This window comes from Homarus americanus, unplaced genomic scaffold (assembly GCF_018991925.1).
Source record: "Homarus americanus isolate GMGI-L3 unplaced genomic scaffold, GMGI_Hamer_2.0 scaffold42643, whole genome shotgun sequence".
NCBI classification, from domain to species: Eukaryota; Metazoa; Arthropoda; class Malacostraca; order Decapoda; family Nephropidae; genus Homarus; species Homarus americanus.
The window spans coordinates 1,561,223-1,588,897 of NW_024747582.1; the positions used below are offsets into that span (position 1 = coordinate 1,561,223).

At 36.8% G+C, this 27,675-nt stretch overlaps 1 protein-coding gene across 3 annotated transcripts in view; it reads right to left on the minus strand.

The window, feature by feature from the left end:
• Positions 1–325: 325 nt before the first annotated feature.
• The window catches only part of LOC121879794 (glutamate synthase [NADH]-like), a 78,668-nt gene continuing 51,318 nt past the window's right edge, over positions 326–27,675 (minus strand). Inside the window, exons 10-42 of one of the 3 annotated variants that reach the window (XM_042386583.1) lie at positions 25,948–26,108; positions 20,740–20,845; positions 19,665–19,787; positions 19,455–19,457; positions 18,955–19,157; positions 18,522–18,685; positions 18,223–18,311; positions 17,466–17,647; positions 16,677–16,781; positions 16,296–16,425; positions 15,679–15,816; positions 15,264–15,449; positions 14,650–14,781; positions 14,301–14,436; positions 13,733–13,914; positions 13,273–13,473; positions 12,918–13,098; positions 12,365–12,573; positions 11,698–11,880; positions 11,436–11,584; positions 11,180–11,318; positions 10,009–10,194; positions 9,511–9,644; positions 9,067–9,226; positions 8,579–8,763; positions 8,084–8,349; positions 7,259–7,479; positions 6,231–6,407; positions 5,839–6,081; positions 5,163–5,330; positions 4,401–4,514; positions 3,611–3,767; positions 326–3,312 (exon numbers count right to left, since the gene is read on the minus strand). In XM_042386583.1, coding sequence (XP_042242517.1) covers positions 3,173–3,312; positions 3,611–3,767; positions 4,401–4,514; positions 5,163–5,330; positions 5,839–6,081; positions 6,231–6,407; positions 7,259–7,479; positions 8,084–8,349; positions 8,579–8,763; positions 9,067–9,226; positions 9,511–9,644; positions 10,009–10,194; positions 11,180–11,318; positions 11,436–11,584; positions 11,698–11,880; positions 12,365–12,573; positions 12,918–13,098; positions 13,273–13,473; positions 13,733–13,914; positions 14,301–14,436; positions 14,650–14,781; positions 15,264–15,449; positions 15,679–15,816; positions 16,296–16,425; positions 16,677–16,781; positions 17,466–17,647; positions 18,223–18,311; positions 18,522–18,685; positions 18,955–19,157; positions 19,455–19,457; positions 19,665–19,787; positions 20,740–20,845; positions 25,948–26,108 — 5,253 coding nt within the window. In that variant the 3' untranslated portion in view covers positions 326–3,172. Of the gene's footprint in view, positions 3,313–3,610; positions 3,768–4,400; positions 4,515–5,162; positions 5,331–5,838; positions 6,082–6,230; positions 6,408–7,258; positions 7,480–8,083; positions 8,350–8,578; positions 8,764–9,066; positions 9,227–9,510; positions 9,645–10,008; positions 10,195–11,179; positions 11,319–11,435; positions 11,585–11,697; positions 11,881–12,364; positions 12,574–12,917; positions 13,099–13,272; positions 13,474–13,732; positions 13,915–14,300; positions 14,437–14,649; positions 14,782–15,263; positions 15,450–15,678; positions 15,817–16,295; positions 16,426–16,676; positions 16,782–17,465; positions 17,648–18,222; positions 18,312–18,521; positions 18,686–18,954; positions 19,158–19,454; positions 19,458–19,664; positions 19,788–20,739; positions 20,846–25,947; positions 26,109–27,675 lie in introns of those variants that run through there. The other 2 variants (XM_042386584.1, XM_042386586.1) reach the window with 2 other exon arrangements.

Below are 27,675 nucleotides of genomic sequence, written 5' to 3' on the forward strand. Positions count from 1 at the left end.
GACACACACAACCATAGTGACACACTCACCACACCAGTGACACACAACCATAGTGATACTCACCACACCAGTGACACACACCATAGTAGCACACTCACCACACCAGTGACACACACACACACCATAGTGACACACCATACTGAGACACCTTCATCTTTGTCCTGCTTACTCCATTAAATATCCCACTTAGTTTTTATCCTAGTTAGTGGATATGTTAAAAAAATTTCTAACATTACCATTTGTTGTAAGAATGATTGAAATTGGATTATATACAGTACTGTATTTTGCATTTACTTCTTAACTTAGGATACAACAAACTACAGTATTATTATATTATCTTTACTAACAGTATCTTATATATATAAGTAACTTATCTATGAAGAGGGGTAGGATTCATACCCACTTCCTATGACAGATTACATGGTTGGCTTTCAACTATAAACAAATAAAAGATTCACTTCTAAATTAGGACCGGCATCAAACTTACCTACAGTACTTCATGCCACCTCTTCCTAAGTTCAAAGCAGGTGATGACAAAGAGACTTAAGTATTTAATCTGAAAAGATATTGCAACACAATGATCACCATTTCAGTACATACACCCTTATGTCCAACTTTCAAAATTAGAAATTGGAATACAGTACTGTACAATATGGAATTTCTGGTAAAATTTGGCTAACTGGGAAAAACAAATTACTGTACAGCAAGAAATTAACATACTGCACAGGCAAAGCACATCACTGATCTATGCGTTTGATTTCAATTAATAATTTGAAGAGTGCTTAAAATTCTCAGAATGGACTACTGTACTGTACTGTATTAGTATGATCTTTATTGTAAAAGAAGACCAATTATTATCTTAGGTAGACGGATTTTATCACATTAATACCATATTGTAACTTAAAAGAGTAAAATACAGACTACAGTATATACTTGCATTCAATAAAAAAAAACCTACTGCTAATCTGTAAATTTTGCCACTTAATTTGACAGTCATGACATCAAGATACAGTTTACAATCTACTTGACATCTACGTCAGGAAGAAACTGTACTGTAATCTTATCTACCATAATCTATGGAAGACAGAGTTTCGCGTTGACCAGGCATTACTATCACATGCAGTTGGCAGAGCTTGGACTAGCTCCCTAAACAGAATAGTCATGTGAACATGACAAATCTTTTGGGCTTAATTTTAACAAACAAATATATATATCTCAAGAACACATACGCTAAATATTTCACATCGTTTAAAGATTAAAGAAGTGCAACACTTTCTTAAATGGAGCCCTAAGAGTCAGTGTTCATTATGACCAATGTTTGTAATTAATTTATCTATATTGGAGAAAACATACCCATTTAATACTAACTGATTAACATTGTTATAATGTCCGAGTTAACCTAATGGGACACCACGTAGATGATGTCCAATTCCTCATGAGATACTACAGCATCCTGGTTAGGACAGGATATTGTTTGGCCAATATTATATTATACCTCTCGGTTACATTTTAACCAAAAGAAAGAAATCTATTTGATGAGTAAACATTTCAAAACATGAACACATACTGTTCTCATATTAACAAATGACAAGTCACTAACCAGGTTTTATCCTGGATAAAATACTTAAAAGTTCAATCTGCTCATCCATAAGCCTCTCAAACTTTAATGTTGAGATGAAGAATATATGAAAACAAAATTTGAATAAAAATATCAAGCCACCAGTATTCCGAAGCAGATTTTATGGAAATTAAAATGGTCTATTTACTACACTGAAAAATAGTCAATATTCAGTTCAGGTATTGATTAATTTCTTATTTGAATTGTTTCTACAACAACTAAATTGTTAATGAACTTCTCCAATGCTATAACACCTATTGAGCTATACACTGGGAACTATTAATACAAGTCAGTCACTTTATCAAACTATCCTAAATGTCAAGATTTTCACTTGGAATTTATTGCAAAAACATTATTCACATCAGGTCTCTTACAGTAAAATAACGGGTCTCCCTCGCCTACAGATATGATCATTCTTAACAAGAGGACTGTGACGTCCTCTAAATATCTTGCAACAATACAAATCAAATTGTTTTTTAAAATGATACACTTACTATACACAATGTATATTACACATTATTAATATTAAATGAACAAGGTGTACTCACTGTAATTTACACAGTAATATTTAACATTAACTGCAGCATGTTGATGGTCTTCATACAGTATTTAGCTGCCATTTTAGTAATATTAGGAATGTCAACCTTCAGAACTCATTCAGTTTACTTTTAAATCCATTGAATTATTATTGTACAGTGAGCAACAGAAAACATTAGTTATGCTTTGTTATCAGTAATTGTTTTGTGCAGTTTAATATCACTGAGAACCAAATAGCATATACAGTATATTGTTGCAAGATTTATATGTAGTATTTCCATTGCTAAGGGTAAAAAAATAAATATACATTATAAATAAAATTACAAGTACAATGTTGAAGTAAATGCGATCCGAGTGGTGACCAGTAGTTCACTTTCTTAAAATAAATGAGAATAAATCCAACTGTTCAAGTTATAATTAAATATGACTGGCAAGTGACTCTTCGTAAGACACGTCTATTAGGAAAACTACCATATCACTCATATTCTTCACTATTATTTTAACTATTATTAATGTAAGAAGTGTTGGGAAAAATACTTCACTAAAACTTTGTGAGACTGACAGTTGTAATTTCCATGGCTTAAAGAATATCAATTTTCTGTATTATTAATTATAATGGCTATGTACATCAATAACAACAACAAAAGCAGAACATTGATCCCCTTCTCAGGGTTGGACAGTTCTATTAACACTTGTACACTACTTAACCACCTAACCAGAGGTGATATGCTTCATGTTCAATGTCTCCCTTGTATCACAACTCCACCCATCATTTACCAAAAAAAAAAAAAAAAAATCAAACCAGGACATTTCCATACACTATATGTACAGGCTACTGAACTTGATCCCACAAAACTGTTCAACAGCTAACTAATGGATCAGTGTTATATGCACCATCTTCAACAGTGTGCCGGGAAGAGATCCTATTAAGTTCAGTACATCTGTTGGACCCCCTTACCGTCATAGTGAATTTCACACTCGCTCTTAATAAACGATTTCATTAATAAAACAGATCATTTATCCCTTTTGTGTAATCTGAACAACTCCTCCACTAAGGGGGAGGGTGGAAGTGTCCATGAGGTAAGTATCCACCTCACGTGCTGCCTGACGACCTTCGTTGATGGCCCACACAACGAGAGACTGACCACGACGACAATCTGGGGGTTGGGAGGGGGGGGGTGAAAAACATCAAATTTAGTACATTATGATGATTACAACAATAAAATAGTTTTGTTACATTGGGAAAAAAAAAACTAATCTGTCAAGACCTTGGCTAATGTTTTGCATGTGACCAACAGACTGCCCAAGTGGCTAATATTAGGCCCTAACCTGTATAGTCTAATAATGTAACTGAGGGTATGGGAGTTTTTGGGGCAAGGACTACAGTAATTATGATATTAAGTTAAATACAGCACATACACAAAGGATTTAGTAAGACTCTTTTCCATTACAAACCTCCAGCTGCAAAAACTTTGTCAACACTTGTGACGTATTTGCCATCTGGTGTACAAATGTTGGAACGTGGGTCCTGTTCCATCTCCAGTTCATTAACGATGTATCTCTCAGGTCCTAAGAAACCCATTGCCAGGAGCACCAAATCAGCCTTGTACACCTGTAAAAATTGAATGATTTCGAAAAATGTGGTTTAACATTTCTGAAATTATAAAGAATGAGTAAAATTGTAAGAAATATGAAAAAAGACACTACATATTACTTGCCTCTGGAGAAAAAGGCAGGGGAGGGACTCTTGTACAGTGCTATGTAATATTAATCCTTCCATAAAATCAAGTTAACAAATCAATTCCTTCACCATTCCATACCCCAGCTGGCCCCTTATACAGCTTCCATAATCATCTTGTATATATTTTACAGTACTATATATATATCTAAATGCTTATTTTAACTGCAGGTATTCAATTAATATTTTAATGAGAAGAGTCATTCCAGAAATCTCCCTCAAAAAACATAACCCTTCTTTATATAATTTGGTTCACTACACATTGTTTCAAGTAAAGTTCCAATTCTTAAGGACACAAGTCAAATTTACAGCAAGGTTCACCTATACTTTAGAATCTTATCTGGAATGTCTCAAACACTCTTGGCTTTAGGCGACATAACAGACATAATGAACTTACATTTCTGGTTTTCTTGAATGATCAAAAGGTAAATATTAGTAATAGAAGTCTTACCACTCTCAATAAAAATTACTTATTTAAAAAAAAAAATTGATAGACAAATGGTTTACCTTTTCTGATCCTTCAACTTCGTTCATCTTCCAGCGACCACTCTCATCCTTAGTCCACTCCACCGTCACTGCGCGTACACCTGCCACCTTTCCAGTCCCATCATCCAGGAACTCCTGTAATGGCATGAGAAATTTTAAAGTCTTGAAAGGCAGAATTTAGGAGTCAAGGTCAGGTATTTCACAAATCAAGTCCTATTATTTTACCTATTAAAATACTACCATCTGTATTACAAGGGGTATTCTTCCAGTGCCTTTATAAATATCCAGTCATTTGCAGCTTTAACACACTCCATCCTAACAGGTTTGTGGATAGCCTGCTGATGCAAATCATATGTACAGTATTAGACTAACACCTAAATTATATAATGACTACAGTACCATAATTTGTGTCGTTTTCCTTTACAATTCTCTTCAGTTGTGTGAACATAACTCAGGTATGTGGAGTCAGGCAGTCAGAGTGACCAATGAGGAGTTAATTGTGTGTAAAACTGACATACCACCATCATGCAAGGTGCATGACACAGGGAGGGACAGGTGATTGTTAGATCAGCTCCAGCTGCCAGGGAGATTAAGTGTGATGGGTCACACCCTTAATCTCAAACCCTGTACTGTATAGTAATAGTAGCAGGTCGATAATGTAAGTGATAAAACAAATTGCCCTTTCCATTTCAATTATCTTTTCACATGCAGATACAATATTCATAATTACTTCTGTTCTAGAGCTATATATTTCTTTGTATTAACCAATAAACTCAAACAAACCTTAGTAAGAGTGCTATATTCCCTGGGGTCACGTCCAAACTTGACCTTAACTTCTTCATGTCCATAGTCAACTTTAAATACCCTGGGGAAAGTGGGCCATGGGTTGTCACGTCCACGGGAAGGAGGAGGCTGTGGTAGGATCTCAAACGTTGTAATGGACTTGGCTCCCTAAAATACAGATATATTACATTACTTATTGTTGTATTGGAGATGGTTTCAGTTGTAATCTCCAAATGTCATAATTTTACCCATCTGTTCATCACGAACATAATGCATTAAATGTTAAGTTTACTCTACTGTATATTATGGTAGCTGGCAAGTGGTGAAGAGGATCATTAAGTAACCATAAATAAGGACTGTTACTATAGAAATGAATAATTGTAAGTACTAAGACTTCAGAATTACTGTAATGTTACAGAACTTGACCCTGAATTTTAAGTCATAGAACAACACTAGCTGAAAAAGAACTATCACAAATACCACCACACTCAGTGCTAACCCGGTGTCAATGAGCATCTAGTTATTTTGAAGTACAAAACAGTAAGTACTATAATTCACTCTTGTTCTATACTTTTATACTGTACATGACTGTCAATGGCAGTTTCATAGAGTTAATAAATGAAGACCACTGCTGGATACATAATTTTGCCACCAAACTTAACTCATTTATACTAACCTGCCTTAGAGAAGTACCAATGCAATCACATCCTGTGTCACCTCCACCAATAACAATGACATCTTTGTCCTTGGCAGTGAGGGTAGTGTGGTCGATAGTGTTGCCCATCTGCTTCTTCTGCCATGTTTCAAGGAATGCCATAGCAAAGTGAATACCTTCCAATTGACGGTTTGCAATTGGAAGGTCACGTGGCCAGGTTGCTCCCAAGCACAACAGTAAGGCATCATATTCTTCTTGTAGATCCTTTACAACAAAAAAGGAAAAGCAATTAAGTTGTTTATTTTCAGCATCCCAAACTCTACTTTTAATGAAAGTTAATTTCTAAGCCAGTTCACTTACAATGAAAATAGAAGTTTAATAATAAATTAATATATACATCACTATTTCTTTACCTTAGCTGATATATCCTTGCCAACATTAACATTGGTCTTGAACATTATGCCCTCATCCTTCATAAGGTTCACTCGGCGCTGAACCACCTCCTTACTGAGCTTCATGGTAGGGATGCCATACTGCAGCAGTCCACCAGCACGGTCATTCCGCTCAAACACAGTTACCAAGTGACCAGCCTGAGACACAGTAAATATTACCTATTAAATTATAAAAAAAAAAAAAAAAATGAATACTGTACATAAATTTAACAGTAATTTAGGGGTCACTGCCCTGGAGAGCAGTTTAGAAAAAAAGTTACAAAAATATTAATGAATGAGAATGGAAGAGTGTACAGGCACTAGAAGAAAGTTAATTATTAATATGAATAAAAGAAGTCATGAAAGAAGTAAATGAACAGGAACAACTACAATATTCAGGATCATTATAAACTACATAAGTACTGCTACATACAGTTGGGTAACACAAAGATTTGTTCTCAGTTGCTGGACTTTAAATGTGATAGCATAAGACAAACGTACACTAAAATTTTGTGGAAGGAACAAACATCTTAACATGTCCCTTTTTAGCACAAATATGGAAAAAGGATTGAGCTGACTTTAACCTTTGTTTGGAGTGCAAGGATTCAGGTCTTTACTTCTGAAAATTAAAACTTTTTCCTTACCTAATAAGTCTGTGTGTCAGCAGATTCATTGTAATAAAAGATCATTTAATGGGGAAAAAAATAGAGAACCAGGACTGTTACTGTGCCCTAAATAACATGTAACCTCAATTCCTCACAACCATCAGTCACAGTTGAACGCATGAAATATTCGGCATGAAAGAGTAACATAACCCATCCACCTCAATGCAGATTGTTGTCCAACAAAAAGATGAAGATCATGACATTAAGGCTTGATGCTTATATGTTCAGAATATTGTACTACTACTAATAATAATAATGATCATATTTAAATATCTTTTCACTTAGAAGTGGAAGAAGAAAAATAAATGTAAAGTGTATGAACAAGATATATGGGAGTAACCTTACCTTGTTAAGCTGGTGAGCTGCAGCCAAACCAGCAGGTCCAGATCCTACTACAGCTACTTTCTTGCCTGTCCTCAACACTGGTGGCTCTGGCTTAATCCAGCCTTGTTCAAACGCATGGTCAATAATTGAACACTCAATATTTTTAATTGTTACTGGAAGTTCATTAATGCCCAGAACACAGGCTCCCTCACAAGGTGCAGGACACACTCGCCCAGTAAATTCTGTACAGGAGATAACAATGGGTTGCATTAGTTTTTTTTTTTATTAATATTCAAGGTTAAAAATTATTTTCCAACAGAGTCGGGCAGACCCTTTCATGAATTAAGGTCTGCCTGTATTCGTAAAATCATTTCAATATGCCAAATACATGCATTTACATAGTCCTCAAATTAAACCTAATGGGGGAGCTGGTGATAGAGCGGTACCGCTCTTGCCTCGCAAGCGCGATGTCACGGGTTCAATTCCCGGGCCAGTGGAAGTTGTTTGGACATACTTCCTAGCCCCCATTAGTCCCTGTTCACCTAGCAGTAAAGTAGGTACCTGTTGTAAGTCGAAAGTTGCAAATTCGTATTCAGGGACAAGTTGTTGGAGCTTCCAATAACTTGTGACATAAAACCATCGACTCTTCAGGCATGAACTAAGCATGCTTCCTTGTTGGGCGCTGTAAACGCTTCTGCGCTTCACCTTACACAAGGATGTAGGGGGGGTGCCCAATAATAATATAATAATAATATTAAAAAAAAAAAAAAACCTAATAACATAAAACCCAAGGTGCACATATCAATTTTTTTTTAAATATCTTAATAACAACCCTTAATGGCTAACCTGGGAAGTTGTTGGTTTGCAGAAGTTGGCCGAGTGCTTCCTTCCAGTTGTTGTTAAATATGAGATCATTCCACTTGGGAATAATGTTACCCAGGGGACAACCATGTGATGATTGGCAGAAAGGAACTCCACAGTCCATGCATCTTGCTGCCTGCACACGTAGGCCACGGCGGACACTGTCAACGTTGTAGATCTCGTCCCAATCCTTCTGCCGCTTCTCGGCCGAGCGATACATGGCTGTTTCACGCTTGTACTTTACAAAGCCCCTGGAAATATAATAAATCCAATAGTTTAGAGACCCCTTAGAACTGCATCAACTTCTAGTTCACTTGAAACATTTGCAAGAAAGGAGAAGACAAGCACATCAAATCAAGTCCAGCCATTCCAGTTCACAGATAAAGTTTCATTGACAACTATTCTCCATTACTTGGGCAGAAATAAAAAAAAAATTTACTTATGAAATAATACAACAAATGCATTACAATGCTTTCTTACCTAGTTTTATCAAGGATCTTCTCCAATCGTTTCTTTTCCATGGCAGTGTCAGTGACAGATTCTTCAATATCACAAACTGTTGGCTCGGGCTTCACTTCAACTTTAGCCTTCTCTGGGGTTACTTGTACTGCTGCTTCTTTCTCAGCAAGTTGCCTCAAGGCTCGCTGGTACTCATATGGGAACACCTGTGAGACAAATGGTGTTTTAAGTAATGCGCGAGTTTAACATTAGCATTAAAAAAATATTAGTAACATTACCTCCACTTTTTTTACACATCCGGGGCTGAGACATGCTCCTCCAAGTCCTCCAGCATATATAAACTATTCTCTTTCTCTGTTTCAAGACCTAAACATACTAATCTGAAGCTATTACAGAACCCTATATTTCTTTTTTTCAGTTAATTTATCACCTTACTAGCCATTCAGGCAGCTGGTTTGTTCTTAGTTACAACCTACAGGTGGTTCAGACAGAACAGTTATAATTCTCACCTTTAAAAAGCTGCTGGCTTGAGCAGGCCAGTCCATGAGCAAGTTTGCAGCAACCTGTGAGCCTGTCTTATCATGGAACTGTCGCAGAAGATCCTCAACAAACACCAGGTCATCTGACAGTTCAAGAGGAAGAAGTTCCACAGTCTGCTGATTGCATTTCCTAAAAGGATAATTAAAGTTTATAATCAATAGGGAAGACAGACAAAAAAATATCACAGTTCTTTAAAGATAACAGACAGCAGGTCATTTATATTCACATGCTAAAGACAAACTGCCATGTAAGATACATAAGCATATGTATGGGAGGTGAGTCAGCTGATGTTTGTAGATACAGCTATGGTGGTGATTTAGGAGAAAGGTTACAAATGTCAGTTGATAAATCTGGAGTAACTTGTAGAAACACAGTTAACAGTGACTAAAAAAAGTGATGAAAATTGTACACACCTCGGAAATTCACTGCTGGGGTCCAGGACATAAGCAATACCACCAGACATTCCAGCAGCAAAGTTACGCCCAGTCTGGCCAAGAATCAGCACACATCCTCCAGTCATGTATTCACAGCCATGGTCTCCAACCCCCTAGAAAATTCCAAGGCTCAAATTAGAGAAGGGAAAAGGGGGGGGGGTTAAGAGGAAAGGGAGGGGGAGAGAGTTTTACCATCTGTTAACCCTGAAGAGCTACACCACAAAGGAGATGAATGATTATCCCACACATCAACTAAACAGCCTTACAAAACAACTATGAGGTACTATACTGTATAACATAGATAATTCATCATTCACAGTAGATACAGTTAATATGATTTCAATAATATAAAGACATGAATTCAATTGAAGTTATTTAATGAAACATTTTTTGAACTATCATTTACATTAATATTATGGTTTCAATATTGTGTAGTATCAAGTTGAAATATTTCACTTTCAAATTATTCACACTAACCTCCACAACTGCAACAGCGCCTGAATTACGAACACAGAATCTCTCTGCAGCCATTCCTCTGAAGAATGCCGAGCCACTGGTGGCCCCATACAGGCACACATTACCCACGATGATATTTGCCTCTGTTTTATAGTCTTCAGGCAAATCCTTCTGTGGGTAAATGACTACCTCGCCTCCAGACAGTCCCTGAGAAGATTTTTTTTAATATAATAACAGACTTCCAATACTGTACATTGTAAGGGCATTTGGTGGGTTGAGGAAGATGCTGAGGTAATTTATTATACAGGTATAAGGAAGGTGAGGATATTGTTCAGGAATGTATATGATGCACTATACATGGAAGGCCTGTAATTTCACACAGCTGGAATCCTTTATAATTCACTTTGCTTGGTAATAGCATTCACCAAGATATTCTGTCAACGTAATTTTTTTGTCTAATTTTCATTCACAAATTCGTGTTCTCAAGTCACTCCTTTGGGATACCCATTGACACATTCTTGAGCCTTGATATATTAAAATAAAAATAAATCATCTAGAGATTCAATCCATCTCCGTAAATCACAAATCCCTGACAATTCACCAAAGTTCATGAATCGCCTTTTTTCTTCCTTGCATTACTCTACTATCAACTTCTGAAACTCCACTGCTAACAATATAAAGTGTATGACTCCCAGTATGTATCTATATCCACCACTAGTCTTCCCCACACACACACACACACACTAAAACTAACATTACATCCGGATTTCTCTTTTTACGATACCGAAACTGCTATTATTTTTATTTTATTTTCAATGTAAATTAAAATTCTAATTATAAGGTGATTTACGAGTAGAGTACTGTACAGTCTCTCCTCGACTTACAACGGGGTTCCGTCCTGACGACCAAGTCAGAAGTAGAATTGGTGGCAAGTCGAAAAGGCGAAAATAATACATAGAAATTCTAAAATAGGTGTCTTTTACTTCTCAACACCATGAGAACTCTCACTTTACGCTTGCCAGCCATTTAAAAGGAAATTACAAACGAAAATTTTGTCAGTAAACAGTGCGATCACTAACGTCGGGACTCGAAAATACGTAACGTGAAAAATATTTTATACGACCATGGCCGTCGTATGTCCAAGTTGTCGTAAGTTGAGGAGAGGCTGTACTATTTCTATTCAAATACCCACCTTTGCAACATAGTCATTAGCATCTCCTTCTAGAGTAACTGTAACTCCCTTTGCAAGGAAAGCACAGAAGCTCTGACCAGCAGATCCTGCAAGGTTGATCTGAATGCTGTTATCTGGAAGTCCTTCCTCTCCATATTTTCTGTAAGCAAAGCCATACATCAGTGGTAAGGTGGACAGGGCTTGATAAGAACACTTACAGTACATCTTTATTAAACACTAAATTCATTTTAAAAATTATACAAAAGAAAACACTCACAAGGCAATGTGGTACGAGAGAGTTGTTCCAAAGGCACGAACTTCATTGTGGATTGTTGTATTAACAGTTACAGTATCGGTGGTGCCATTCAGTAATGGCTCTACCTCCTTCAGAATCTCTTGGTCAAGATGAGTCTCAAGCCCAAAGTCCTGTAATAAATGAAGAAAATATCAATGAGTTTGTTAATTTCTGATAAAAGGAGAGTACTGTACATAATTTGATCACTTAAAACATTGTTCCAGTTAATTATACAGTACAGTACCTGTTTCACAGATCCTCCAACTATGTTGACTCCTGGTCTCATGTGCAGTGCATTCTTCAGTATTAGATTAAAGTCTAGAAGATTGACTTTTGTCGAGCAGGAATCACGGGCACGTAATAAGTCTGTGCGACCCACCAGTTCTTGGAACTTACGAACACCCACTGAAGCCATGAGTTCACGGACCTATTAAAACAATGGCAACAGAAAATACATTACAAAAACCATCTCTGAAGCCAAAGTTGATTCATGTAAAGTTTTGCCATGTTGAATAATCTAATTAATCATATAAATTCTTAATATCTGATAAATTATTCCTCTGTTTTACTGTCATTATCTTCCTTCTTGTGTATGCGGGTGAATCAAACACACACATTACTCAAGTACCTGCTGACACACGATCAGTTTAAATGTACCTATATTAGAAATTATTATTACCGAAGATGGTCACTACCTTCATATTAAACACCTTTAACTATAAGGAATACAGCATGTACAGGTACATACTTACCCAAATCACAATAAAGTATAGCATGTTATGAAAAGTTTTAACTTCATCTAACATGAATAAGCATACTGTATTCAGTACCTTAAAAAGGTCATATCCTGCAGGCCCTAACTTATCATTTCACAATAAAGTAATACAATACAAGCTATTGAAATATCTTACCTCTTCAGCTAACATGAACAAGTAATTGACCACATGTTCTGGCTTGCCCTCAAACTTCTTCCTGAGGACAGGATCCTGAGTTGCGATCCCAACAGGGCAAGTGTTGAGGTGACACTTGCGCATCATGGTACAGCCCATCACGATCAGTGGAGCTGTGCTGAAGCCAATCTCGTCAGCACCCAACAAACCAGCAATTATGACGTCCATACCTGAAAGACACGAGCTTCTTAGTCATCACAATACAATAATGTACTTTGTATTTTACCGTTTGGGAACAAATCATATCTTTTAATAACATTTAATAAATTTAGATCACTTTAAATACACTCCAGCATTCACTCTTATTCCCATTTAGGGCTCCTACTCCCACTTTCACTCCATCTCTCTTTTCTGGTTCCTTACTCCCACTTGGACTTCCCTCTGGCTTCAATATATCCAGTTATTTCATATGTGATAGAAAACTGCCAACACCAACTAAAGTTTTATATGAAAAATAGGAGGCGCATTATAAGGAGATAAATAAATACATTTAGTCGAGAAGCATTAAACTAACCACAGCGTATCTGTCCATCAGCCTGCAGAACAATACGAGATCTCAGATTGTTAAGTACAAGAGTCTGGTGAGTCTCGGATATGCCAAGTTCCCATGGTAGACCAGCACTCTTGATGCCTGTCCAGCTGCTGGCTCCTGTACCTCCATCATGACCTGAGATGGTTATGTGCTCTGCTTTCCCCTACAACAAGGATTCAATATTGTAAGGCATGGGGAAATAAAATACAGTATGCTCAAGCCATTACAAAATTTCAACGTAATCAATGAATGCTCTTGAGGAAATGCACATATCATCAATAAATTCCCTAGTATTTCCATAAAAGGTAATAACATTAAGGAAGTGTAAAATTCCTACCTTTGCTACACCAGACGCCACCACACCAACACCAACTTCCGACACAAGCTTGACTGAGATTCGTGCATTTGGGTTGGCACATTTCAGATCGTAGATAAGTTCAGCCAAGTCTTCAATGCTGTAGATGTCATGGTGAGGAGGTGGAGATATCAGACCCACTCCAGCCACCGAGTGACGAGTATTGGCAATGTCTTCTGACACCTACAATATATACAAACTTTCAGTACAGTTGCTACATTAATCACTATCATTACTGAATAATGATTATTTTGACTTGTTTGATTGAGGAAAAGCTATGAGGACTAGTGAAGTGTCTGATCATTAATTAGCCAGATGGAAGCAAGATTAACCCCCATGCTACTTTATCTTAGCATTCAAGTAATTTGATGTAAATACTGGACTGTATTATGAAGATAATAAAATTTCAAGAAATGGCAAATGTTAAAAAATAAAAGGTAACCTTGTAGCCTGGCAGTTCACCGCCCTCTCCAGGTTTGGCCCCCTGAGCCATCTTGATCTGCAGGTCATCAGCATTAGCCAGGTATGCTGCAGTAACACCAAAGCGTCCGGATGCAACTTGCTTAATAGCTGAACGTTTGTTAAACTCTGGATCCTGATCTATGTATCTATCAGCATTTTCTCCTGAAATTGTACAAGTCCACAGATTACCAGATTTGAAGATACTGTATGCACAGTATATTCTTACATCCTTCTTTTTTTTTAACAAATATTTTTAACAATCACAGGTTTAAATATTTAACCTGAAGTTAAATTACATTTCTCACTCTAGCCAATATTAAATGCACTAATAGAAGGGATAATTTTTAACAGAGGTTATGTCCTCTTGTCTAATCACCTACACCTCACTCCCCTCTGAGGGTTGGGCCATTGATACTAAGTTTATGAAATACAGAAATAAGTGGACTATTAAATTTTACTATTTAGTTGATAATATTAAAATGTGTTTTCTATTTTATTTCAACATGACTTCAAACTTATTAAGAAAGCTGACAAATTATATTCCATACCTCCTTCACCAGTGTTGGACTTGGCACCCACACGGTTCATGGCAATAGCCAGAGTAGTGTGAGCTTCAATGGAGATAGAACCAAAGCTCATAGCACCAGTGGCAAACCTCTTCACAATCTCTGATGCTGACTCAACCTGATAATGAAGGAGAAAATTGGTCAAATCCTCTCACAGTTGAACAAGAATGTAGACATAAGTAGGTAACCATAATGAAAAGTTACACCAACATGATCCTGGAATCCACATACTGTAATACCAAGACAAGTGGCAAGGGACCTACATACAGTGTAACTCATTCTACTCTTAAGGTTTATGACAACACAAGTGTACCGAAAAATCCAACAGTACCTCCGAGATGTCGATGGGATTTTCCAGTTTCACAAGTTCCAGCTGGCCGCGTAATGTACAAGCTTTGACGCTCTCCATTGTTGATTCTTTGAACTTGTCATACTGAGATTTGTTTTGGGTCCTTGAAGCATCCTGAAAAAATGACAAATATAAAATATATGGCACACTGTAAATATGTTAGTGAAATACAGACTGGAATTATATACTGTATGGCTATATCTTATGCTCTTTATGTCAAATATGTACAAATTAATCTATTGGGTGTAGTCTTATATGAGTACTGTAGTTATATATTAACCCCTACACTATGGGGAAGCCACTATTAACTTTTTATTTGGCTAGTGCAAGAATATTTTATTCAGCTGGGGCGACCCCATACATAGAGGGTTAAACAAATTAAAGGTTGATAGACAATACCAAGTCTGCTGTGCAAGTGAACAGGAGGCCAAGAAATGAGGAGAGAGCAAAACTACAAGTAGCTATATATGAGGATGAGCTGAATATGAAGAAAACCTCATAAATTACTTTCCTCAAAACACTGACACATCATTCCTCATGGTGAGTAAGTCACATTATAAGCAACACTAGATTGAAAAAAAAAACATATAAATTACCTGCAAGTTGGCAATAGACACTGGGTCATTCATGTGTTTCTCTCCACCACTACGCCAGTGATAGAAGCCTGGGTTCCTTAACACCATTGTGTCACATTCTCGGTCTCCATAACTTAGAGCATGACGCTCAAATGCTTCATTAGCCAAGGTTTCAAATGTAACTCCACCAATTCGTGAAGCAGTTCCCTGTGGAAAAACCCCCACATATTTAACTATCTTTCAAAGGCTAATAATGGCATTATGTGTGGCAGATTTATAGAGACACTTATATTTCCCTCAAAGGTAAAAATTATGCTACAAGAATACTTTCAGCCACATTTAAACAACCAAGATGACTTTTTCATTTTTCTATATATTTTTTTATAATAAATTTTCACTATAATAATGTTTGTAAGGGATTATAGTGATGTCTTACCTTGAAGCATTTGTTAATAATTTCCTCTGAAATACCAACAGCCTCAAAGATCTGTGCTCCCTTATAGGACTGAAGTGTGGAGATCCCCATCTTGGCCATCACCTTAGAGATGCCTCGTTCCATGGCAGAGATGTAGTTCTGAGGAAGAAATCACCGGTAAGTCCAGCTCTCAAATTATTATGCTTTACAATCACCTACCTCACAATTCATCATGTTTGAGTAATTTTTCTACTACCAGCTGTTTAATGATATATATACACAGTCCATAACAATAGTAATAATAATGACACTATTTTTTATTAATATTATACTGTACACTCATTGAAAATAGGCAATCATTACCTTTCTTGACCTAATTACCACAGATGGGCACATAGAAAAGAGATGAGAAAAACCCAGCAGAAAGAATGATAGAAATGACATGAAACCACACAAAGACAGAGACCAAGATGAAATGTGATAAACAGAGATATAAAAAAGAGGATAGTGATGGGAGAGGACACATTAAACACTAACTTCAGGAGACCCACATAGTTAACCCAAAAACAATATGGAACAAGAGTCATATGAAGAAGTTAAGAAGATGATGTATTGTATACCGTGCAGGACAAACTGACCTTGAAAATTTCCTTATTGGCAAGAGTAATGACTCCCTCAGATCGAAGGGAGTTCATCGTCTCAAACACCAAATATGGGCAGATGGCATCAGCCCCATAGCCTAACAGAACACACATTTGATGTACTTCTCTGAAAAAACAAACATTAACAAAAAAAAGATGAATAATTTTAGGTAGGCTACATAGAGCACGTATGACTAATAGTAAAGAATATGTAACACTCAATACAGTCACATATTATCTTACATTTTACTACAATACAGATGTCTATTATATCATTACAGTAGCATCTTATTGGGAAAACTATAGCATAAACCGAACGTATTTTTTGCTACCAAGACCCCAGAAAATTTACGAGTACAGAATAGCTATGTGACGTACCTTGCTTCACCAGTCTCAAGGATGATGCCAACCTTCATGCGCTGACGTTCTTCAATCAGGTAGTGGTGTGTGACCCCAAGTGCCATCAGAGCATTCACTGGTAACCTGAATTGACATAGTACATCATTAAACACCGAACTAAAATTTTATAATGTTTCTAATAATTTTGTGCTCACTTTCCAAAAATTTTACCTAAATTGGCATACCAGTAATTCATAAAAAAAACTAATAAATTTTAAAGTTTTTAATAAATTGAGGTACACTTGCCAATATATAATCAAACCCATCTAACAGTGTTTCCTTCCCCCCAAAGATCATTCAGTGTCATGTTTTCCCTCATTCCAACACACCACTGTTTCTTGATGTCCGCCCCCTTCTCTACCACAACAACATTCAATCTCTCTTGGTCTCCCCCCCCCCTCAATCTTCTATGAATTTATACTTTTTTTTGTTAATCTCTCTCTTCCTATCCTATCAGTGTATCTATCTGGTGATCCTGTATTTGCCCAACACATCTTTCACTTAACATGCTCCTCCTCATTTCTTTTTCTAATTTTCTGTGTGCTATTCATCCTACATGATATTCTTAAGCAAGTCATGTCTCTCTTTGAATTATCTCCTTATAGTATCTTACGAGAAGAGCATAAAAGCTTGTATCAGTATTACTGTTAAAGAAATCCAAAACTATTCTCTGACTCCTATTCTCTAAGATTCAGTGAGAATTATGAAAGACATAAATAACCAAATATTTTTAACAGGAATTCAACTTAATGGTATATGTCTCATTACCTGTCACTTCCACCTTTTCTGTCAGACAGCACCAAGATCTGGTAGCCATCCTCAGCTGCCTTGCACGACTCAGCAGCAATACGATCTAGAGCAGGAACAAGGCCGCTGGTTCCTTCACTAACCGGGTACGTTATGTCAACAACGTATGTGCTCCACCCACGGTATTTTGTTGCCTTGATCACCTGAGGAAGAAAAACTACCTGAAGGGAATCCAACTGTATTTACAACTTCAGTACAGATTTTTTAAACATTACTTTCAACAATCTTTTACTTGTGCTTCTGAGAGTATTATATGAAGAAGGTTCTTTACATAACACAAGGGTCTAGTTTCTGGTTTATGGTGAGAAGTAGGAAGTGTGTCCCATGAGCCCGATGACTCGTACAGGTAGTGTGGATACAACACATTGTATGAAGAGCCTTCAGTATAAAAGGAGGCATTGTGACCAGTACTGCACTCCACTGCCTTCACTTCCCCAGCTGGGTGAACTAGGGGTACCCTGAGTCACCTTCATGGTAAGATTTAAGCACTCAATCCACATGGTCACTTGTACTGAAATAAATCAATACCTGTACCATAAAATGCACCAAACTAAGTGTAGCTACAGTGAGGATGATGCCTTCAAAAACATGGACACCTGAATTAACTTTTTTATAATACTTTATGTCCATTCAACCATATTTCTTAACCTCACTTTAAAAGAATAAATCAATATAGTCACTTAAAAAAATATAAATATCATTATCACTAAAATCTCACCTCAAGATCCTGAAGGGATAACATAGGGTTCTCCAGGAAGATACGATGGCACTGTTTGGCACTGGGCTCCAGGATATTTGCTTCAGGTCCTAAAAATTATAAGATGTTCATTAAAACTCCTTCAAAATATAATACATAACAGTCTAGCAGCTCAAGCAGTAGAATTGGGGAGATTATCAAGAACAATGGAGGGGTCTTCTTAGACAAGCCACTGGCTTTGTTACCTTGGCATGGCCACCTCTAGTTGGGGTGGGCATTAGGTAAATAGGGTAAAATCAGAAATGCCGATTATATCTTACCAATAGGGCAGGCAAGCGACATCACAATTTTTTCACGGAATGGATCAATGGGAGGGTTTGTGACTTGAGCAAACAGCTGCTTGAAGTAGTCATATATAAGTGGCTGGAACTGTGAGAGGCAGGCCAATGGTGCATCATTTCCCATTGAGCCAAGAGCTTCTTTCCTGAAAGATCAGACAGACATTACTGAAACAACAGTAAAAAAAACGATGTTCATTAAAATCATGCTGAAGCTGAAAGGAGTTTGTGTTCACATCTTCAAAATAACAAGAAGAAATTCAACATACTCCTCTTCTGTGAGATGTGCGTGTTATCCCAGCACCACCAACATTGCACAATAAAGTTTAACATATAAGCTTCACAAGTACAGTATTCCCAAGCTATAGTGTCCACAGACTTATCTCAATTTCACCCCAAAAATATCTCCACTTACTGTGTTGTAACCATTGGAAGCAGCAACATATTGAGAGTTTCAAGAGTATAGCCAAACATGCAAAGGCGGCGATCACCACCAAAGGTACGCATGATGCCACCATTCTCCTCTCCATTGATGGCCCCGTTTACATGGCCATTTGTCAGAGATGGTTCAGATGTCAGGTCACCTTCATGGGCAGCATACAAGTCCTCCATGGTAAACTGCAATGACAACACAAGTTTAGAGTACTGTACTGTACACCAATACATCTATACAGTATCTCTTTTATTTGTGCTTCCATTCAAACAACAAACTTAACAATAAGTCGTATTAATAAATTGCATGCATGTGTGTGTGTGTGTGTGTAACATGCATTGATATTGGCCACCGTCCCAACAGCTAACATCCACTTATGAGGACAGTATTTTAAGGTTTAACATAAGTTACCCATTTTGTTTTGTCAAGTACAACAATAAACACAACATTACAGTACATGTTTGTGTGCTGTAACTTCTCACCATCTAATCCAAGTAAAGCAAGAAAGAAAAGAAAAAATCATCAATACTGTAATGAAATTCCCGGTTAAAAACTTGTCATTCCCAAGATGTATTCACAGACTAGAGAACAACAGCCATAATACTCTCATTATCTATTATTTACATAGTTATAAGTCAATATTAGATACATTACTATTGTATTAACTAGAGTAAACATTTACACTTGCTCACCTGTTCTTGAATCCACTGTGAGTGAGGCCTAGACCTTGCTATCTGTAACTTGAGTTCCTCATCCTTGGTCACCAACTTCTCCAGTGTGTCTACCAGCAGCATGCGGCCAGGTTTGAGTCGACCCTGTGAACCAATGAAGCAAATATGAAGCAGGAAAATGTATTTAGAAGAGAAGCCAAGGCTGAGACAGGCACACTGTTGCATCACACTAGTAGTACAGTCCCACACAGTTGGTAGAGCAAACATGGTCTTCTTCATGTTTGCTCCCAATAAGTGTGTTTATGCTACAGTATTATTTTGCAGTTATATGCCAAGACAAAATCCATGAACTAAAAGCCAAAAATCAATCTGTCTACATTAACAGTGTCTTCTGTGCCTGGCTTAGCCAGACATATGGCAAACAAAAACAAAGCAAACGTGAAATATATTTCTGCAGTTGAGGTCATCTCTTCTCCAACTTCACCTGTACCTGAAACTGCAAGTCTCAATGTGGGTAGAAATTTCTTAAAAGGTTAAATGACAAAAATGGTGGACATGATTATATCAAAAAGTTGAACACACACAGACTGACAATCTGGCAACTATTGATTCTTTTTGAAAAGAGAATCACGGTGTGATGTTAAAATGTGTGAAGGTCCTCTTGGTCTTCTTACCTGATAAAACTTACCTGACTAGTTGGCAATGGGAGACTTTGTGAAGAATCATATCAACTGAAACATAGAGCCAACTCAGCTTGACTTTACATATGATAGTGAACCAACATAAGGCAGAATAAGATATTGTATGATTCTTCCAAAAACCTGAACCATTACAGACACAGCACCTCGGCCTTGACACACGACCTCTACTAACCCCGTTTCTGATATTAGGGAAATGATTATGGAAATGAGAAGCTGTAATTATGACAGAAATATGGCCATGCTTTCAATAATAATGTCCTGAAATGATGTTCTGAATTTTGATGATATGATTAATGAAGATTTTTTGGGCAGGTGCGATCACCCTCGTATTTCTGCCCAGCTAGACAGTCAGCTCACTACCCAACAGCTGGCTGGCAGATGGTGGCTCTGGTTACCTTCTGCAGAATATTCTCAGGCTCTGTGTCATATACGCCCACTTCTGAAGCCATCACCAGCACTCGATCTTTGGTGACGTAATAGCGAGAAGGGCGCAGACCATTCCTGTTGAAGGGAGAGTCCGAAATGAAGCTGTTAGTGTTCGGCTTTCACCATCATCTTGTATACGAGTTCAGAATGAGAACCATCCAAAGAGCGAGGCATTTTGTGCTTTAAGACACCTATGATTCTTTCTGTATCTGACACTCTTGTGGAGTAGACATCCTGAGAACTGTGAAGGGTCACATCTTCAGATTCCATCACTCTAGTCATTCACTATATTTTCCAGCATGCTGCATCACCTTTCTTAAGATACAGATTGTAATGCAGTACAAAAATGTGAAATTTAAGGAGGGGTTATTGCAAGCATAATAGATATGTCAAATGAACACTTTATCCATCAAATTTTAGTACCCTTCAGAATTTCAGATATTACAATAATTAGCACCATAATACATTCTAGCACAGCAGGTTTAACATTAAAGTGATAGAAAAAAGAAATTATGTTGTAAACATAGTACAGTAGAGCACAGAACAGGCTGGGTGGATCAAAGGGAATGATAGTTCCCTGTAACTACACCAATTCATTCCACACTTGGATGCTACATTTCTCAGCATTACAGTGTGTTTGTCCTTATACATATGTACAATAGTACCTTGAAGCTTAGCCTAAGTGAGTAAACTATAGAAAATGACGATCAATCACTTCGCCCAACCATCCACTCCATCCCAGTCAGCATGCAAGACATTAAACACATCCATTATAGCTTATTTTCATCCCATTATTATATTACAGCTCTTACATTCTATCAACTGTGTATAATAAAACATTTATTTATCTCCAGACAACAAACACTGCACTATCACAGATGCACACACAATAAATGCTCACAGTAATGGATGGGTCAGGGACTTAGGTCAAGTTGCTCACTATCCACAGGAAGACAAAATGCAAGGGTGGCTTCTCCTTTAACTGTGTAACAATGCTCACTGAGAAAGAACATGGCATGAAATTTTAGGTGAAGAGAAGAGAGACAGACAGAAAATAGAAAAAAAAAGAGAAAGAGGGAGAGAGAAATACACACACACCGTCATTACGGAGAAGGTCACTAACAGTCTGTGGAACTTTCTTTAGTAAGGGACGGGTGAAGGAGAGAGGCAAGACATTATGAAGCATGTCACAGTGAGCTAACTCAGCAAGTCAAGTGAGCCACAACTTCAATAGACTCGGCAGCGTCAAGCAAGTGTTTTGTCAATTATGCCTCAAGTTTCCTGTCTTTTCATATATTTTTGTTTGTTATTTGGACTTTGCTTGGGCTGTGGATGTGTAGGACAATCATCTTTGGGCATGGTGAGTACCGTCAAGAGAGCAAGTACTGTATAATATGGAAACACAGAGTTATTGTTTCATTGGAGAACCTTAGAGATTATCTTACTATATTTTAAGATCTGCAATAAACAGGAACCTAAAATTCTGTAGGATTAAAGTCTGATCATGTCACTTCAATCACATCTCTCTTCCCAGTAATCATTTAGTGTTCTCAAATAAAAAAATTATCCTTTAGTTTAAGGAATACACTGTACTGTATTCTGAATAACTCACTTTCACCTACACTCCTCACCAAACATAACTCACTACAGTAGGTGAAAGAATTTAGCTCACTGATACCGACACATTGTACAAAGAAGCCACCTACCAGCACTCAAATAACAGTCTAGGTCTCTTATTTTCCTTATCTTACATTCAACAATAATAGCAATACATCATAATATAAACCTCTCATGAACAGCTATGAACATGATCCACCCAGTCTTTACCACACAAGAAAAATGAAATGATAATCTAAATACCAAAAAAATGCAAGAAGGAAATGAGACAAAGATTGGAAATAATGTTACTAATGAAAAGGAAACATTTAAAGCAACAGGTATACAGTAATTGGTAAAGATGCCATTATTCTTATGAACAGCAACTTTATTAAATTCTTCAAGATCTTCATGAAATTCTATGTTTGAATAATTATTTACAACATAAATGATTTCAAACCATTGACTTTAAAATTCAATTGTAATGTAAAAAATAAATAAAAATTAATCAAGCTCTGTTCTAGAATACGTAATGGCATGAAAAATTATAATGCAGACCATTCAAATCAGAGAACATATATCCAGTAATATATTTTCATACAGTATATATTTGAATGCATGTATGAAACTGTAGTGGACCCCATCCCCTACAAGTGATGACTGAGCTCCCGCGCTCTTACCAGCCAAACAGCGTACAGCCAGCGATGCAGGGAGACCTACTCTCCAGTGCGGATGCACACGTAGCAACGCTAGGACCAGAGTGCCAGGGATTCCTGGCCTCCTCCTCTGTGATTGGCTCTCACGCTACGCGCACCCCAAATCCTGAGGTTTCTAAATTGTATAAATCCGGGCGTGGCTGGCCAGGGAGACCATTCTACTCTGACGTACTGGACCAGCAAGATCTCTCTACAGCGCCTCACCACCCAGCTCCCTCAGAAAGCTCCTCGCCCTACAGGACCTCTGAGCAAGCTACTCCTCACCTAGTAACTCCTTAGCACTGCACTGTACAACAATATATATATATATATATACAGAAAACACATTGTGAGTTTCTATTCTACCTCATTCCTGAGTGTGAGATATCTACATGTACATACGTTTGTGTGCCCATACAAAGAGACAAGAGACAACTAAAGAGAATTGACAACTGGCCACATACCGTACACTACAAAACTACTGCAAATGTTATTACCCAAAAATATTTCCAAGGAGGATGCTACTTCAGGTACAGTATACAGTACTACTATAAGACATATTTTGTACATATGGCTATACTGTTTACTGAAAATGATCTATATAGAAATTATATTCTTTTAAATATTACTGAATTACAAAGAAAATTCACATATAGGTATGTTTGTAATCTTTTACAACAAGACTGGCATTCAAACTCTGTATCAATATTTTTATGTCATAAATAAGGCAATGAAACTATTTGGTGAGATCAATGTTAAGTCTTCTTAGTATATGAACAGACTGGCCAAGTTCTTTTCATCACAGGAACAATGGAACAGTTTACTAGTCAGGTGAAGTATATAACAAGTAAAATATTCAGTAGTGAACCCTAGTTATAAGCTGCTGGCAGACTAGTCATATAATCCTGTGGTAGTGCCTCTTACACCATTGATAAACACTAAAGATGTTTCTACAAAATGAACCTCCAAGATGAAGCAAGAAGTAACTAACATCCATAGATGTCTTCCCACAGATAAAGAACTGAATCATACTTAGTTCCTGATGGCTCCCAATAAACCAGTTTCCTCCTCTGTATTAATAGGTAAAACTGCTCTGGGTGACCAGGACCCTCCTTATGCCTGTTGTTGTGGTGCTCAGGCCACAGGTGAAGGACTTCCTCCCCTAACACCACTACTCATGATATACCCTCCTTAAAATGGCTGAGGATTCTTATGAGGTAAAATGCTGAAGACATCTTCTCGGCTTCCACATAAACTTAGGAAGAATAATTCCTCTCTAGGTATGCTACAGCCCCCTGCCATTACACATCCTTCCATTTTAACCAATCTTTCCTGCACAAACAGAAGGCGAGGATGGGTCTGAGAGGACTTAACAAATTCAGGGAAAACTACCTGCCTCACCTGAACATAAGTCATACAAAAATGTAAAACTAACAAGAAAAGAAATTCTTCTAGTTGAATAAGTAGATTATGTAATAAAGACTACTGTACCAGTTTCATTACAGCAGCTCTGAATGTAGACCCATCCAATAAAGGAACAAAACACTCAAGTACAAGTAGTTGACATAAGAACATGTAGGAAAAGATAGTTAGGAGAACAGTTTTCCTCACCACAACTTCAGAGTAGAAGTGTGTGTACAGTTTTATCTGCTACCAGTCCTATATTATGGTGAAAAAATATCAATAGACAACCAACACCAAAGAAAAGATGATTGGTCCTCTGACAAAATGAACCACAACAGAGATGAACCACGATGCTGTGTCCTCTATATCCAGGTGTCCTTGTTTTCATGTGGGATTCTGGTCTAAACCCAAACTTTGGAAAGATCCAACACAAGTTAACTCCTCCACAACCACATCAACACTTGGGAGAAAACAGTCGGATAAACAATGAAAACCATAACTTTGACAAGCTTAAGAATATTGTGATACTTTAAATTTAAAATCTTTCAAGCTTTTAAGCCACAGAATTAACAATATATTTAATTAAGACCTCTAGTTATACATAGATCATTTTGTACAATAGTTTTTACACCTGCATTTATGTTAGTACTGTATTCTATATATAAATACTTCTACCACCATAGTACTCTTACATGATTCAGGTCATGCAATCATCTCAAAAACTGTATCATAACATTGTGCAGGTTGACAACCCTTTATCTGAAATTCCAAAAACCGAAAAGCTCTGAAAACTGAAAGTTTTTTGTGGAGCAATTTTTTTTTGGGGAACAGCCCACCCGGGCACAGGTCACTGACTCACATCGGGGCCTGGGGGGTGAAAATGTAATAGTAATAATAATTATAAAAATAATAATAATGATAATACAGTAATAATAATAATTATTCATAGTAAATAAAATTTTTAATAAAAAAATAACCAAAAATAAAATAAGAATAACAATAATACTGTAATAATAAAATAATAATAATAATAAAGAAATACAAGAATGAAAAAAGATCAAAAGTGAGAAACACGACCTAGACCTATGAATTTTTATTATTATTATTATTATTATTATTATATTTTAGCCCCCAGGCCTCAATGTGGGTCAGTGACCTGTACCCGGGTGGGCTGATCCCTGTAAAAAAACACCTAACCATTCTGAAAACCGAAAAATTCCAAAAACCGAAATGCATCTGGTCCCAAGGATTTTGGATAAGGGATTGTCAACCTGTACTATAAAATCATGTGCAACAAAATTATACAACAATTACCTCAGCCCTTGCATATAGCTCACATAACTATTATAGTACCATGAAAAATAACTCGTCTCACACCAACCTCTCCAAGCTAAATACAGATATGTTTACTCCTCACAGCTTCACATCCCATGCACGTCAGCTGAAGGGAACTATCCAATGGCCATTAGGAATAACACACACCTGTCCAGAATTGCTCCGATGTAGCGTCCATCGGTGAAGGTCATCAGTGCTGGGCCGTCCCAGGGCTCCATTGCACAAGCAGACCAGCGATAGAAGTCACGTTTTTCAGAATTCATGAGGTCATCGTTCTGCCACGCCTCAGGGACCATTGTCATGATTGCCTGAGTATTTATGATGCCATGAGTATATATACAAACAACAAAAAACTGTACAAAGAATAAAATTATTTCTGACTATATACAGTACTGTACTGTACTGTAGGAAACTAATTCTCTTCCCCACCATAATACAGATGCCTAAAAGTAATCTTTTATAAAATACTGGAGGATATTTAGTCAGAAATTCTGTTTTATTCATGTTAAAGAATGCAAAGCAAGCCAGCAAGCAATCTGTGATATGCAAATAAAGAAATAAACTTATGAGAAAAGAAAATATTAATGTGAAAGAACAATATGACTGAATTCTATGGCAGGATTAACCAAAGTGTGTACACAATGCATAGAAAAGTAAAAGAAGAAATGCAGTTACAGTTTACACTAACAAACCTAACTTCCAGTAAATGAGTAAACTGAAAAACTATGAATCATACAAGTAATATGAAAGTGTCTGTAATATACAGTGTTGTTTCATGCATGAGAGATGGATAGGTACTGACATAGCTGAAGTTGTGTCCAGTAGTACCTTAGTTCTTTTATGTAATTTACCAGTCATTTACGAGGTTGTGTGATGCTCTGATGAAATAAACAAGATAGTATTAATGAGAATGATCAGTCTGTAAGGCGTGAAGTACAATAAAAGCAATACTGTATATATATATAGAGAGAGACTACCACAATATCTATGTTAATGTGCTACAAGCGTTCACCTGAGTAACTGAAAATTTTTAAAAGTAAGATAACTGTGAAAAAAAAACAGCAAGAAAAAGAAAAGTTTAAGAAATATAAGATAATTTTGAGCATAAATAATAAAAATTGCATTGATTTTGTTTAGTTAAATTATGAATAAAAAGAAGCCTCAACATGTTCTAGATACAAGTTTGTACAGAACTGTACAGGATAAGCTGCTTTGATAGGACAGGTAAAGTATCCAATATAAAGAAATATTACACATATTAATACATACATTAATAAGCTGTCTCCATTACTCTTACAATGTACTGATGGTGAACTAATAGGAAAGTATTAGGAGAACTAGAAACACTAATAGACACCCAACTCAAACTACAAAGTGGACTATGTATAGGAATTCCACAATTTGCATAAAGGTTGAAAAACACAGCTTCCCATCCGACCAGTGAAGTTAAGCATCATTGAGTCTTATTCATATTTAGATGGGAGACTGTGTGGGAACATCAGATGCTGTTGGCATTTAAAAAGAGCCTCTACTGTACCACCAAAGACCTGACAGCCAAGATACACTATGGACCAATGAAAGAAGGTTAAGTGAAAGGTGTTTGTAATAACTAATAAACTGTACTATACGGTATGTATAAAATGAAGGATTATACTCCTCATTACGTAGTATATTTACCCAATATAAAATTGTTGGCGTCTAATTTTCTTTGATCAACTAATACTCTGAATCATTTAATGTTTACCTACTGTAGTTTGTTATCATTATGAAGACATTTGTGGCCTACAGGCAGCAGGCTGATGAGTCAGATTATCAATAGCAGTATGTGGAGTACAGAATGAATAATGCATTTCTACAAGTTTTAATTCTTAATAT